At 38.0% G+C, this 11,452-nt stretch overlaps 1 protein-coding gene across 2 annotated transcripts; it reads right to left on the bottom strand.

Annotated features, from left to right (window-relative positions):
- Window positions 1-5,569: 5,569 nt before the first annotated feature.
- Window positions 5,570-11,452, bottom strand: fhl5 (four and a half LIM domains 5). Of its 2 annotated transcripts, XM_024266344.2 has the most exons (6): window positions 11,312-11,452; window positions 10,982-11,162; window positions 10,699-10,873; window positions 7,416-7,585; window positions 7,149-7,335; window positions 5,570-7,023 (listed from the first exon to the last, which is right to left on the bottom strand). In XM_024266344.2, exons 2-6 carry the CDS (start codon window positions 11,141-11,143, stop codon window positions 6,872-6,874), a joined length of 846 nt encoding a protein of 281 aa, XP_024122112.1. In that variant the 5' UTR covers window positions 11,144-11,162; window positions 11,312-11,452; the 3' UTR covers window positions 5,570-6,871. The 2 variants fall into 2 exon arrangements, with proteins under 2 accessions (XP_024122112.1, XP_036065749.1); XM_036209856.1 differs by having other exon boundaries at window positions 5,570-7,335.

Here is an 11,452-nt window from a genome sequence, read left to right as displayed (position 1 = left end):
TCATTACGTGCCCCCCCCCCCGGTAAACAAACCCAGGTTTCACAGGCACCAATCCTGCATGCAGCCTTACTTCGTCTTCTTCTAATGACAAATAGTATTACAAGTGTTTAAGGAAGTCATGTGAACAGATTCAAGACACCTGAATAATTCTGAACATACAGAACAACCTTCCCTTCTGTGGACAAATTAAGAAAATCTGCTTTTTTTTATGATTGTCATTTCATTTCCGGTGTTCCATTTAGAAATCTCAACGGTGCCTTCATCTAACCCCCTCCACTGCCTCCTTCTTGCTCACACTTCCGTCCTCCTTCACTACATCTATAAACCTGCTCTTTGGTCTTCCTTTAGGCCACTTTCCTGGCTGCTCCACCCTCAGCATCATTTTACGCCAACACAATTCCTGTCCCTTCATACAATATTTAAAACTCAACTTCAGAACAGCATCACCTGGATCAGTACATTTAAGACATAAAACAAAAGACACATACACACAGTTGAACTTACTGTAAGACATTTTAGAGCTCTCTTTGCATTGAGCAACTCTGCCCTCTGCAGTTTGAGCTCTGAAGAAGACCGAAACACCACTTTGTGCTTCTTGAATGAAACAGTTTCACTCTGAAAGGTGGTTCATGCCAATGATCCCAGTTTATTCTTCTCAATTTGTTAAAACTGGCCCAGTCTCCTCCCATTATCAGGTGGGAATGTTGTATTACCTTTGTGGTTTGTCTCAACAATTTCTGTCACACCAAAATCATTAAGAAAACATGTCCTCGGAATGTAGAGACTGAGTTGAAAAGTAGAGATGAGGCGTTTTGATTCACATACACATTTATTTGTTGACTATTTCAAGGTTAAACCAAACCAGCTGGAACTGCTACACAGCATGAAGCTACATGGTGTCACAGTGGTTTGTGCTGTCTCCTCACAGACAGAAAGCCTTGATTCAAATCCCAGCTGGGACCTTTCTGTGTGGAGTTTGCATGTTCTCTCCAGGGACTCTAGTCTCCTCCCACAATCCAAAAAACAAGTCTCAAAGATTGATTGGTTACTCTACAGCAGGAATGTGAAACTCCAGGTCTCAAGGACTGGTGTTCTACATGTTTTCCAACCAATCTGCTATTGAAGCTCCATATTGACTAAACACACCTGATCCAGGCAATCAGCAGCAGATAGGGCAGGATTTCTGGAAAACCAGCAGGAGGCCTTGAGTTTGACACCCCTGCTCTACAATGTCCCCAAGTGTGCTTGTATGCCCTCAACAGACTGGTGGTGACCTTTCCATATTGTGTCCAACAGTAGCCGGACAGTCTTGATCCCAAATATTATATAATTTGTCAAAAAATATAAATATGGCCTCCTTACTTGGAAAACAAAGCTTTTAAACATCTAGCACACATGGAAGCCATCCCCACAAAAAATCTGACAGCAGCTGTGCTAAAAAGAACGAAGGGCAGCTTTCTGCCTCAGCTGCACGTGAAGGTGCACAGAGGTGAATGGAGACACATAGATTCAAGGCACCTCAGGGTGTTGTGGAGCGAGAGTGTGCCTGTGCACTGGCTGTGCCTGAACCCCAGAGATACACAGGAACACAATGAGAGGTATAGGTCAGAAGTGTAAGAATAAAAATGCATCAAACTGGAGCTGGGTCAAGGTCTGCTTCATAAAGATGATAGCCTGTTTTTTTCTTATTGTCAAACACATTAAGCACACCAGTTAAGGCATTTAAGCTAAAAGAAAAAAAAAACTCATACATAAAATAAACGTTTAAAAACAACATTTTCTAGCAAGTTAGTCTTCAATTTCATAGCTTATTTCCTCTAAAATGGTAAGCCAGCCGTTTAGCAATTCATGCTGCAGGAAAATTGTTCCACAATGAAGCCTCAAGAGGGCGCCAACTATCTTTTGAAATGCTCGCCAAAGTCTCTTGGGCCCTTCTCTGAATGATATGAGAAAATTTCCCAGAGGGCCCTAGGTTACTAGGAGAATTGTTTGTCCTGCCAGAACACTGCAGAGCATGCTGACGTTGTTTGCTCTGTGAAGATGGGATTCAGAGTCCCTGCTGCGACTTCCCTGCATGTTTAGGTACTGATAGAGGAGCTCTCCCAGGTCGCGCTTTGCTAACAAAACAGTAACAAGCATTGATGTAAAATAGACTTGAATGCATATTTTTTTCCAGAAAGTAAACACTTTATTCAGATTTATTCCCCAAATCCAGAGATGAAAGTGTTGTGTTTACAGGTTTTGCTCTCACATGAACAAATCTCTGGCCTCATGAGAAGTCCTCTGGGTAAATGTAAGCATGTTCAACCAGGCAGGTAAAAGCCTTCTGTTGCCCTTTTCAGAAAAAACACAAAAACATGCTCTGAAATAACTAAAACTGTATGTAACCCACAGCAGAAGTGTTGCTGAAAGAGAGAAGCAAAGCACCACAACGTCAAAACCACATTTAAACGGACATTTCCTTTTATAACCTGAGATATGGCACACAATACCACATTACACCATATGTTAGACACCATCTGCTGTCAGGAGTTGCATTCATCCAACTGGAAAACACAATGAACGTTGATGTCATTAGTCCACAGCTTGATGAACGTCTTGGTGGCTCTGAAATCTGTTTAAAAAGTCAAACCTAAATTGAATTTATTATGAAAATCTTAATTCTTAAAAAGAAAAACTTGAACACTTTTTCCACCTTGCTGAAGATAAAAGTGGATGATTGGCTTTGAACTCCGTTCAGCATGTTATAGTTTCCTCAGTTGTCTCTTGCAGTTCCTGGATCTGGGCCTTAAGCGGCTCAGACTGGAAAAAAAGGAAGGAGAACTAACAAACCATCTGGGGCTTTTTTTTAGAGAAACTAATTGATTCAGAGCACAAAATAAAAAAAAATGATTCATCAAATCAGTTGCTCGAGCGCACATTCTTGCCTGCCTTTTTACAGCCTTCTGAGCTCCAGTAATGGTGGATTAAGACTCGATTTACTTAAGCTTAAACTAATGTGAAAATCAGACCCCCTCCCAGCTTTGTTGAGGGTTTCAGTCTGTTTGCTTTACTGATCTAACTTGTTGAAGATGGGCAGCAATTGGGTGTGGGGGTTTGAAGATGAGGAAAGGTTCTCTTTAAAGCAAACAGCTTTAAAACAAACTCTTACTCAGCAAAGCAAATATCAGAGTTTAGTGTCAAAGTGAACACACAGACCAGAGCATTTTGTTTCAGAGGGACTTTCTATGTAACACAATCGTCATTTCTTAGAAACAGTTTCAGATTTTAAGTGATGTTTCCATGGCTTAAACTATAACATATTTTAAAACCTGTTGGGATGATGCTTACAGAACATCTCACGGTCATACTTGTTCTACAGGATGAACAGGTGGTTAGAAGGTGAGACCTTTAAGATAGTGAAACTTATACTTTCTCTGTGCTCGGTCCTTCCACTGCTCTGATTGTTTTTGGAAAAAATATAGATCAAGGGTGTCCAAACTTTTTGGAAAGAGGAACAAATTTATTTTTTAATATCAAATTATTGTCAAATTTTCCCACCATTCAGTCCCAGATAGCTTGTCACATATAGCATTCTTGTCGTCTCTCTTGATATTCAAATCCATGAAAACAGCCACAGTATCTTGGCAGACAAAGTTGTTTCATATTTCACTGAAAAAAAATTGGGAATTTCCACTCGTCCTAGACAGGGTGGCTCTTATTGTCATATTTTCTTTTTTATTTACAGCCGACCTAGAGAGTGTCATGGAAAGGTTGCACAACAGTGGCTTAAAGTCCCTCTCTGATGAAAATAAGTTTTTTTAGTTTTAACATGTATGTTTGGCATTTTTCCTATGAAAAAGAACAAATCTAAGAAATAGTTTTGTTTTTGCATTTCCATGTATTTCTCCTTTTAAATCTGTGTCAATTAAACTGTCAACATGAAAAATGTATTTATAAGACATTTAAGTTGTTGGATTTAAGTTAAAAACTTAATAATCATAATTAAAGCACTACTTAGAACGTTTTTTTTTTAATTGTCATAGAGGGACTTTAAAATTGAATTTAGCCAGCGTCAATCAAGAAATCCTGCCTGCCCACAGTTTTTAGAAAATGCTCGGGGTTGCATGTTATTGATTTTATGAAAGGAGTCTGCGGGCCGGTGAACATTAGAACCCCAGCTGCATTTGGCCCACGGGCGGATATTGGAGGTGCCTGATGTAGATTGCTCTGTTTTTAGTTTCAAAATTAGCAGAATTAAATACTTTTCACTAGGGCTGGGCAATAGAGAATTATTTTATATCACGATGTTGCTTTTTTTTTCATATATCACGATTTTAACATATCACGATAGGATAAATAACTATGTTTGTCCAAGAGAAATGTGTAATCATCAGGAGGTTGTTTAGATTTAAATATTTATTTCTTATCATACTTCAAACATGCCAGATGCACTGAGGGAACATGATGCAACAGTTTTTTCCCCATATAAATAAGAAAAAGGATATATATTACAAACTGAACTGAAAGTTAAATAAAAAGCTTTCAAGTTTCAAACGAGAACATAAATAGAACGGACCACTAAATTGCTTGACCCGTTCCATTAAAAAAAAAAAACAAACATTAATTCTACTATTAATTTATAACGTTTTCAAGTTTTTCAATATGTTCTTGTGGCACTTTTCTCATGATGGAGGACATATTTAAAGAAAATTTAGTTTAAAATTGCATTACTGCAAAAAGTTATCTTGAAAAGGACACAGGTTTTTTGATTTTGGCAAAAAAACACCATAATCATAGTAAAAAGACTACTTTTAAAATGGATCAAAAGACGATCGGAGTAGGACTTTAAAGGCAGCCATAAAGTAATGGATATTAATAAAGCAAATTGGGCTGGGTGAGCAAGTTCACCACCAAGGAGGAACAAAAAAAGCATCAGGACTTGCTGATGGGAAATCTTTCCTCTACATCCTTCTGCGGAAGGGTTAGGAGGGGACATCCATAAAACTCTTTATTTTTCCACAGCTGTTGAAACAGTGTGTGGATTAGGATCATTTGTGTGGCCGGCGACACAGTTTCTTGCACTGTTGGTTTTAGTGAGGAGCAAATAAAGCCGTGGCTTTGGCCAGAATGTGATGGACGAGTGACTGAGCAAATCATGGGTAGACTCCAGATGGTCATTTGAAGTTTGCTTAGGTTTTACAATGAGTAGTTATCCTCCTTGGCGCAATATAACCAAGTGGCAATAAAAAGAAAACAGAGCTGTAATTTTCATTTGTGTTTGTAGAGATACGGAAATCTTTTCACTTGTGCCATCATAACAAAATGATACATGGAAGTCTGTGGTTGTTTTTGTTGTTTCTGAGGATTTTGGTTGGCAAAGCTAAAGCACGAAAATATCAAGATGAGCCATCAGTTTTACAAAATGAACCGTTTTAAACATCTTTACAGTCTATTTTCTAACTCCTTTAGTGAGTTTTTTTCCCCCCACAAGGCTAAAACTTACTGCTATATTTAAAGATGTGCTTTTATTTTAATCAATGAATTGAAAAAATGAATTACCATTTTTTTTAACTCTATTGAAAAATAGTTGCAAATGCAAAATATTTTTTATTTGTTTCACATAATAAATCACATTTACAAGATTTCAAAACATTATACATGCTTTTTGGGGAAAAGACAATTGTGATAACATTTTTTGCCTGTTTGCTGATTTCTGCAAAAATCCTACTGCATATTTTTCACTCTTAATACAATATAGGTCAGGGGTCTGTAACCTTTAGCGCAAAAGAGCCATTTGGTGAAGTTTTTTACTGACCAAAACTCAGCAATAGCTGCCAAATTCCCCCCTAACCATTCAGAAATAATACTTAATTTATGTGTATGAAGCCATTATAAAATGTAAATCTTTACAATAATTGAATGATATTTTCTATAACTAACAACTTTAGTTTCATTACTTGACAGCACCACATACAAGTTCATTAAAAAATAAAATACACATATGTCAAATTAGATCATCCTGCTGCAGAAGATTTACTTGGATTAAAGTCAAACAAGGTATTTTCTATCATTATAACAACTAAATGCTATTTTGCAGCATGTATGTGATTAACTAAACCAACTAGTTTAAAATGTTTTTAAGGTGTTAGCATTTTAGCAAAACAAAAAAGCAGCAATAGAAGGAAAAAAGAGCTGCATGTTGCAGATTCCTGATGCAGGTCATCAATGAAATGATAACAAATAATGACGTTTTATGCAAAATGCAATTTTCAAACAAGGATTTTATTTTTGAATGGGAAAAACTGCTTTTATGAACACGTTTTTTTTGCATTGCTGTCCACAATTTTCATGTTAATTACATGTGAAGATTTTCCTGCAACTCAATCAGATTGAATTGTGGGTTCTCACTGGGACATTTTAAAATCCAGTCAGAGTTGAACTTGCTGATGAGTTTATGACATAAAAATCAAACATTTTAATAGGTACAGAATTTGTGTTTGTGTTTCTAACATGTTCTTGTGGCAGTTTTCTCATGATGGAGGACATATATAGAGAAAATTAAGATTAAAATTGAATTTCTGGAAATGTCTTTATGCAAATTGTAAATTAGAAAAATGTTGTTTAAAAACAGATTACACTTGTTATAGAATGTTCGGTTGGAGTGTGAGTAAGTTGTAAGCGGGTGGGATATAAAAGCCACTGCTGCTCTGCAAAATCTATGACCTAGAAAACTATTTTTTTGATTTGGGTTAAAAACGGAATAATTAAAATTATCAGACCAACTGATGATCGGAGGAGTGGGTCTTTAAGGGAACAACATTCGTCTAAGCAAAGCTGAAGTTTTTTTGTTGTGCACAGTGGTGGAAATGGACCAACAACCACTGAGATTTCACTTCTCCCTCCCACACTCTGTGCACAGAATGTCATCGCGCTGGGTGAGAAAGCCACGTCCCACTAGTGACACGGAGCACTGCATGCAGTTGAAGCACTCGCTGTGCCACTGGCGCTCCTCAAAGGAGATATATTTAGCCCCTGCCAAACCTGCAAACGCACAAAAGAAAGAATTTGAAACATTTTTGTTAGATTTTTTTTTTTTTTTTTCTGACAGTTCTTATACAAATGAGAATGAGAGCCAAATGAGTGTATAAACATGAGCTGTGACTCACTAGTAATGGGCTTGGTGCAGCCAACACACTTCTTTGCATAGAGGTTGCTAAAGCACTCAAGGCAATATGGGTAATTTTCTCTGGAAGTAAAGCGCTGTCCTGAAAGCTGCCTTTTACAGCCAATGCAGAGGAAACACTCTCTGTGCCACGGCTTGTCTTGATAAGTCACTCCACCTGTCGTTATGGCCTGGACATGACAGAAACTCAAGACAGATTATTATTATAAGAAGAACCCTGTAATTTCTGCATTGTATTTGCTAATTGTACCTTCTTGCAGGCGCAGCACTGGTATGCAAACTGCTTTTCAAAACAGGGAACACAGAAGTAGCCATTGTCTTTGGGAATGAAGGACTTGGTTCCCATTGGCTGCTGGCAGCGGTGGCACAGGAAGCAGGTCTCATGCCAGCTGTTCCCCTTGTACTCCATTTTTCGAGAGCCTGTCACAAAGTCAGCACATTGTACTATCCATCCATCCATCTTCTTAACCGCTTCTTCCCTTTCGGGGTCGCGGGGCGCCGGAGCCTATCCCGGCTACTGATGGGCGAAGGCGGGGTACACCCTGGACAGGTCGCCAGTCTGTCGCAGGGCCTCAATCACACACACATTCACTCCCACATTCACACCTAGGGCAATTTAGAGTCACCAATTAACCTATGAAGCATGTTTTTGGACGGTGGGAGGAAGCCGGAGTCCCCGGTGAAAACCCACACATGCACGGGGAGAACATGCAAACTCCACACAGAAAGGTCCCAGCCGGGATTTGAACCAGGGCCTTCTCGCTGTGAGGCGAGAGCGCTAACCACTGCGCCACCGTGCAGCCCGCACATTGTACTAGAAAGATGAAAACATACCTGAAATAATCCAACTGTGGGAAGGAATTCAAACCATATTAATCATTAATATTGTTACTGCAAAGTGCTGGCAAAATAATTGCCCCTTAAAACTTCAAGTTAATGTTTGTTGGGAACTTTTGGAAAATAGTAACTTTACTGTTTTGACAGAATTTTGATTTACTGAGATGAGAAGCAGCAGTCCTAATTTATAGACAAAAAGTGCAGTTTATTCGAAGCCTGTTTGAGGTTCTTCAGCACTCAAGGTTACCCACACCTTTGTTTTCTTTTAAAGACTCACTCCAATGAACATAGTGTTTTTGGTGTTTTAACATGTCCTTGGGGCATTTTTCTTGCACGTATAAAAAAAAATTAAGCTGAAAATTGCATTTCTGAGTATTTCTTTATTCAAATCATTGTGAATCAGGAACAGACAGAAAAATGCTGTATGAAAAAGAGCTTAGAGGTGTATTTCTAATGAACCACTACCACTCTGAAGAACTATGTTCTAGAACAGGGGTTGGCAAACTATGGCCTGGGGGCCCTGCAAACTATTCAATCTGGTCCGCCAAACTAGAATATTTTATATTGATGATCCTAATTATTGTTTTATCATCCCTGTATTTCAGGTGTCTCCCCATAGATGTTGAAACATTGACCTCTGTCTAGAAAATTGTTCTGCATTTATGTGTTTTTTTTTTTTTAAAGATTCATTGTTTTTCTGAACCATTCAATTTCGGAGTTCGACGGGCATTTCTCTGATCATCCCAACAGCACATGAACGCAGCATTTCTTGAAGTTTGTGTTTGTCTCTAAGGACATCATCCCATTGGTGCAGTTGGCACTAAAATGAGAAACAAAAGTCACAGTTTCGAACTAAAAACTTCAAAATGATCTGTTTTAAAATATATACATTTTTAATCAAAATTACCATGTTTTTGTCCAAATTCCATGATTACTAAAACACGCCACATATCTGCTAGTGGTCCGGCCCTTCTGTCAAATTTTAGAACCCTTGGTGGTCAACAAATCAAAAAGTTAACCCCCCCGTTCTAGAAAATTACAGGTTTTCTGATTTTTGGCTAAAAATTGCATAATCGTAGTTAAAAGATCACTGGGAACGCTTTTACAATAAAACAAAAGGTGATCAGAGTGGGACTATATTTATATCAACTCTATCAACGACTTTTACAAAAAAGAATCCCTATTTTATGAGTTATTTCTGCGATACTCACTTAATGTTACACTGTCAATTATTTGCATCTCCTGATGTCAAAGTAAATATGCTGAATGAGCTCTCTATTTGACAGTGTGATAGGATTACTGTTTGCTAAGATTAAGCAGATGATAAAGGAAGACACTTCTCTGTTGGATTTCCTTCTATGCATCACTTCTCTTTCAACTTTCATTTCTGCGCTTTCACAATTTAGCAAGCTGTTAGCAATACCAGCAGGTCAGCAAAAAAGCATCATGTTGACGAGGCTTATTTATTAACAAGTGCTGTTGAGGACAACATGACCTTAAGTCTTAGTAACTACAAGTTACTTATTACATGCATTAGTTTACATGTCCATCAGGCGGGATTTAAACCCGCAGACTTCCATGGTGCTTGTCTCCAAATGTGGTTAGATTGTGTCAGTTGTTGCTGCAGGTATCTACACTGCAAACTATTAGATATTTGCAAAAATTTAAAACTTTGTTTTTAGATATTCAGGATGTTTTACCAGAGTTAACTTCACACCTTTCTAAACTTTTCTCAAAATTGACCAAGAGTTTCTTTTTGGTCTTATTAGAGGATCTAGAAATAAAGAAATTATTGTTAAAATGAGTCAAAATCCTTTTGCTCCACATTCAAAACCACATAAAAACATGATTTAAAACTCCAAAAAACTAATTGTCTTGTCGTTTTTGGTTTAATTTTAGGAATGTTATGGTAAAGTTTAATTGCATTCATTGTTAAACAGAAAATGTAATTTACATTACAGGAGTAAGTGTTCATTTTGTATTTTATGAGGACTTTTTAGGATTGTACTGAGATCGTATTCTCATTTTGTTCACATTTTGTTCTAAAATTAGTAATTTCTACTTGTTTTTGTCACTTTTGTCACTTTAATCAAAATAAACTACAATTGGATACATATAAACTAAAAAAGTGCAAAACATTTACTTAGAACTAGCTAAGAAATCCACATTATTTGACTGTATAACATCGAACTTGAAGTAAACCAATCTAACAGTTAGCTTGCTTTTCGCTTTTGGAATGCTTGTGTGGAACTCCTTTTTCTAGATTTTGACATCTTAAAATAGTTTTGTTTCCACCAAGCGGTCCAGTCCGGTAAGAAGTGGTACAGTAAGTTCATTTTGGCGAGTGTTTCCACTCAGTTAAGCCTTGCTCCCACTGAGCGGTTTGTTTTTGCGGCGCTTCCGTGGTGGAATACCCTCGTATAGAGGAAAACAGAAACACTAGCTCAGCACTATGTTGATGCTTTCCAATGTTCCACTTTTCTATGGACCTACAACAGATGGGGCCCTTTTGAGGTAATGTTCGGTACTGTTCAATGGGTCCATTTTTACACTGGAAAGTCTCAAAATGCAGGACCGGACCGCTCTGTGGAAATGAAGCTAAGATTTTTTGTTAAACAAGAATTACAAATAGTTTTAGTGATTTCTTCGTAACTAGAGTTGTTTTTTTTTTTTTTGCTTTTGCAGTGTATCATTACCTGGCAAAATGGTTTTCTTGCAGGTGATGCATTTGGAGGAGTAATCGTGTGCGTAACACTCGGTGCAGAGCAACAAGTCGTCTCTAGCAGCGAAGGCTTTGTCTGCCAGTGAGCGGCTGCACTTTGCACACTTGAAGCACTGCTCGTGCCAGTGACGATCTTTATAGGACAGATCCTGTAAAGCATCAAATGAAAGTTTACAAGATTTTTTAAAGTGTACAATGATGTGCATTTACAATCTTTCCTGGTGAAGCAAGAGTTGGTTCCTGATGTGTTTCTTTACCTTGCTGTTACAGCCAATGGGTGTGGAGCACTCCTCGCAGCAGTTAGCAAATAAGTTCTCATAGCACTTTGTGCAGTACTGCGTGTCGTCTTTCATTATGTACTTCTTTCCCAGCAGTGAGTCTTTGCAGTAATGGCAGTCAAAGCGCTCACTAGTGGACATCGTTGTTTGATTTTCTTATCTGTAGATCAAATAAAACAGCTGAACAATGAATAGAGATTGTAGGAAAAAGCAATAAAATGGTTCAGGGCTTTTTATTTTACCCTTTCATCAAGCAAGCAAGTAAAACCAATTTCCTGATGTTTTTCAGACTATTAAAGAAATCTTTACCTGAGTTGATGTGGGGAAGGCAGAAGCGGCGTGGAAAAGCAGGGAGGAAACTGGGGCAGGCAGCACTGTGACGGGGTACACAGAGAGCAGCCCTTCTATAAATACAAGCCTTCTTATTAGAGGTAATCTCTGGAGAGAATG

This window comes from Oryzias melastigma, linkage group LG22, assembly GCF_002922805.2.
Source record: "Oryzias melastigma strain HK-1 linkage group LG22, ASM292280v2, whole genome shotgun sequence".
In the NCBI taxonomy this organism is placed as follows: Eukaryota; Metazoa; Chordata; class Actinopteri; order Beloniformes; family Adrianichthyidae; genus Oryzias; species Oryzias melastigma.
The sequence above is the reverse complement of the archived record's forward strand: the minus strand, read 5'-3'. Positions and strand labels throughout refer to the sequence as shown.

Coding starts and splice junctions, on each gene's coding strand:
- fhl5 (XM_036209856.1), bottom strand. CDS start 11,143: ATGTCCACTAGTGAGCGCTTTGACTGCCATTACTGCAAAGACTCACTG. Junction 7,586..10,698: donor CAAGAAAACCATTTTGCCAG/GTAATGATACAC, acceptor ACTTTGTGACAG/GCTCTCGAAAAATGGAGTAC. Junction 7,336..7,415: donor AGTGCTGCGCCTGCAAGAAG/GTACAATTAGCA, acceptor TGTCATGTCCAG/GCCATAACGACAGGTGGAGT.